General features: G+C 41.2%; 1 protein-coding gene across 2 annotated transcripts in view; it reads left to right on the top strand.

The window, feature by feature from the left end:
* The window catches only part of sec16b (SEC16 homolog B, endoplasmic reticulum export factor), a 27,688-nt gene extending 24,427 nt beyond the window's left edge, over window positions 1–3,261 (top strand). The window contains exons 23-26 of one of the 2 annotated variants that reach the window (XM_014024068.1): window positions 1,521–1,610; window positions 1,689–1,806; window positions 2,141–2,176; window positions 2,252–3,261. In XM_014024068.1, coding sequence (XP_013879522.1) covers window positions 1,521–1,610; window positions 1,689–1,806; window positions 2,141–2,157 — 225 coding nt within the window. In that variant the 3' untranslated portion in view covers window positions 2,158–2,176; window positions 2,252–3,261. Of the gene's footprint in view, window positions 1–1,520; window positions 1,807–2,140; window positions 2,177–2,251 lie in introns of both variants that reach the window. The other variant, XM_014024065.1, reaches the window with a different exon arrangement.
* The last annotated feature ends 503 nt before the right edge of the window (window positions 3,262–3,764 follow it).

Raw genomic sequence — 3,764 nt, 5'->3', positions numbered from 1 at the left:
AGTGAGGTAAAGCTCTCCTTTTTTTAATTTAGTTAGTGCATTTTTAATTGAATTTATTTATTGGTCCATTTATATATTTCTGCCTTTTTGTCTAGTTATGTCAGTTTGGGTCCTCCATACTGCAGAATTTGAAAGAGGTAATTTAATGTCTGAATCAGGTGTGTTGGAGCAGGAAAAACATAAAACCTGCAGGGCTGCGGCCCTCCAGGACCAGGATTGCCCGCCCCTGCTAAATGGCATTCAGTTTGTTGTTTCGCTGCTCAAACAGCAGCTGTGTTTAGTTACACACCTGGTTTCAATGAATGGGTGATTAACAGGCTTCTGCAGAACTTGGAGGAGTTAATTCAGTGACTGAATCAGGTGTGCTGGAGCAGGGAAACAAGTAAAACATGCAGGGCTGTGACCCTCGAGGACCAGGACTTACCACCCCTGGTTTAATGGCACTTTTTTAAGAGTAAAGCTGTCATGTTGGAATGGAACAACTAATGCATCAGCATTGTTTTTTGTTTTTTCTTTTTTTAACCCAGAGCAGAAAGACATCAGCACTACATACTTATGTATTTGTTCACTATGCAAGTCATATCGTCATCACAATAAGCTCTGTTATCTCACATGGCAGGTTTTCCTGATGTCGTGCAGACCTGGCGGAAAGCGGTGAAAAACATTTGTGGACAAAATTCTTGAGAACGACACAAAAACTTAACTGTCACAAAGTTTGTTGACAGGTTTTTACTTTTTATGGGAATTTACATTTACTCCATAATGTATGTCATGAAAACGTCGGACAAAAAGATCTAAAAACATTGTGGTAGCAAACAATAATAATTTAAAGGGGACATATGCAAAATCCACTTTTTTTAGCTGTTAAACACATGTTGTTGTGGGCTTGGAGTCTCTACGAGTGCAGAAAAGTTTAATTTAGTCTCTCCTGGTGCTGCAAAGATATCTTTATATTCTGTTTGGCTCATGTTTTTCAGCCTGTTTTCTGTCACAATATTTGTGACAGAGAAGCTAAATAAGGTCTGACTTACCAACTAGAATTTGTTGGTCTTCGTTGTCCTCTAGTTCTGGGTCAGACTCTGACTCCAACATGTAAGGCTGGATAAACAAGTCTTCTGTTGTTGACATGTTTTTTATGAAACTAGAATGGACCGGTCTGTAAGCTGGAGGGGGTGCGGTGTGAAGCTCCATGTTTGGATTTAAAGAGACAGCCTCAAAATGAGTTAATCTGAGACACACCTCAGAAAAGGGGTGAAAGAGGGGCTTGTGGAGTTACAGTAAGGAGGAAATCAGACAAAAACATTGCAGTTCCACTTTATAATGACCCCAACTGAAGGATTTAAATGTGAAAAAGAAGGATTTAAAAGCACGATGTGTTTCCTTTAACTTTTGGCCACGACTGAAACACAGAGGTCTAACTCAGTTACACACAAAATTCAAAACTTGGTCAGAGCTAAGGCCCAATCTCTAAGTATTATAATGTGAAACGTGGATTTGCTTTTTCTTTTTTCTTTATGCAGACAAAGACAGGATGGTTCAGAGGTTGGTTTAAGTCAAAACCCAACAGTTCCCAGAAGGAAAAGTTGGAGCAAGAAGGTCCAGCTCAGACTGTAAGAGTCCAGCAGAAGGTAAACGGCTCATTTACAACCAAGGCTTCACTGGGTGATGGGACCTTTTTATATTCTCAGGACCCACCTCCTCCTCCTGCTGGTCTTTATCCTCCTCCAGCACCTGCAGCCCTCCCACCTGGAACATTTCCACCCCCGCTCTCTGCTGCGGGGATAAATCCATTTTCGAGGAAAGCAGGTGAGCTGTCTCTTGAATCAAAATGACTTCACGTTGTAATAAATTTAAAAACCATGCTCAAGCCCTGAACGTTCTGCCTGTGGGTGAACGTACAGCCACCCCCACCCCCCACCCCCCGGCCTGTTTCTGCGTAGCTGCAAATTGAACACATTCACAGATCAGTGTCCAGTTCCTGTCACTATATGCAGTTGCAGTTATTTCGCACTGAAATGTGAAACTTTGCAGGAGTTTGGCTGCAGATGATGACTTTTAACCTTCATTTATTTATGCAAATGGAACGGGTTTTTTTTTTTTTTTTTTGTATTTTTATTAATGTTTGCGTGTTTGGTCACAGGGCAGCAGCTGGGGTAGGAGCTGCAGGACGTTACAGGTACAGTCACACACTGGTAAATGTACAGGATATCTGTTAAAACGACTTGGATTAAACCTTTCACTGTGTTTGCAGGATGGTGTCACTGAAATCACGAGGGTGCACATGTACAAAATGACTAATTAGTGAAGTGAGGAGGGACAACCTAGTACTTGGATTTCTTTTGAACCCCTGCTGAGCCCCCTGCCACCGTGTTGCATGGACGGTACAGAAATACTATCATGTCATATTGCACCGACTGAAACAGCTGAGGTGTGCTTCCTGAACGCTGACTGCAGAGAAACTACCACTGGGTGCAGGACACATTTGGGTGGGGGGGCTCTACTGACCCCAGGGACTGTTTCCACACTGAGGATGCAAGTTACCATATAGTAACATGTGGTACATTTATTTTTTACACACTACATACTGTACATGCTGCATCTGATTATAGCTTATGAATCAGTGCCAACACTCTCAGTCCACCAGCTCTATAGTATTGGTGTGCACAGTGTATATAAAAGTACACATATAGAACAGAAACTAGATACATGGAAATACTGTAGTTTTTTTTTTTTTCAGCTGAGAATGACGTTTGAGTTTTAAAAACTTTAAGAAACTCAATGCAAACGGGGAAATCAAATGAAAAAAGTTATTCTAATCTGTGTTAAATGGCGTTTTGTTTGAAAAGGTTTACATCAGCAGTTGTCCAGATGTATCTAGGGTGAGTCAAAATTTTAAGGACGCCCTTTTATTTCAGAAAAAATACAAGAAACTGACATATCTGAATATTCCCAGTAAGGTGAGGGGGGCCAATCTTTGGAAAAACTTGCTCTTGTTCAAATATGGCAGCTTTCAAAATGGTGGCCATGTTCTGAACCTAACCTAAAAGATAGGCCCACCTCACCTATTATTTGTTGGGGTATTTAAATGTCATTTTCCCTTTTCTTTCTGATATAAAAGGGTGTCCTGAGACTTTTGACTCACCCTGTAGGTATGAAATTCTGCAATCCAGTTTGGCACTCAAAGCCGGCGTCACACTACAAGAAAATCTTGCAGATTTTTGCCCTTCCGACAACCTTAAGGAAGTCCAGATTATCGTGATGGCTCTAAAGATAATCATAGCAGATATTCCTGCTGTGAGTGATGAGTTAAGAGTGATCTAGTCGGCTCAGAAGGACGTCGGGACCGCCCCGACCTCAAATCAGGGATATTCAACATGTGTTATTTTTTGGCCCGATATCACAGTGTGTGAAGTGTTCACCCGAGCTTTCAGACTGTGAATGAGACGTGTAGCCAATCAGAAAGCGAGATGATGTAAACACGGAGGGGATTCCAAAATACAGAAGACATAAAAACTGTCATGACTCACCAGAAAGTCTGCTGGATGTTAAAAGTCCTATGGAGTTGTTTTTCCTCTGGTAAAAATAGTCCACAAACGATCAACATTGTTTCTTCCTCGTCGCAAATGTTTATTTGCTCTGAACTCACATGAGATTTTTTCTCTGACTTCTTAAATCTCGCGAAGTTACAGGAAGTCTCGCGTGATTTAATATCTGACATCTGAACATTCATGAATGAAATATCTTTTCGTGTGTGGTGTGTTGTC

The sequence above is a fragment of the Austrofundulus limnaeus genome, unplaced genomic scaffold (assembly GCF_001266775.1).
Source record: "Austrofundulus limnaeus strain Quisiro unplaced genomic scaffold, Austrofundulus_limnaeus-1.0 Scaffold406, whole genome shotgun sequence".
Lineage (NCBI taxonomy): Eukaryota > Metazoa > Chordata > Actinopteri > Cyprinodontiformes > Rivulidae > Austrofundulus > Austrofundulus limnaeus.
Note: the sequence above shows the minus strand (reverse complement) of the source record. Positions and strands in the feature narration are given on the sequence as shown.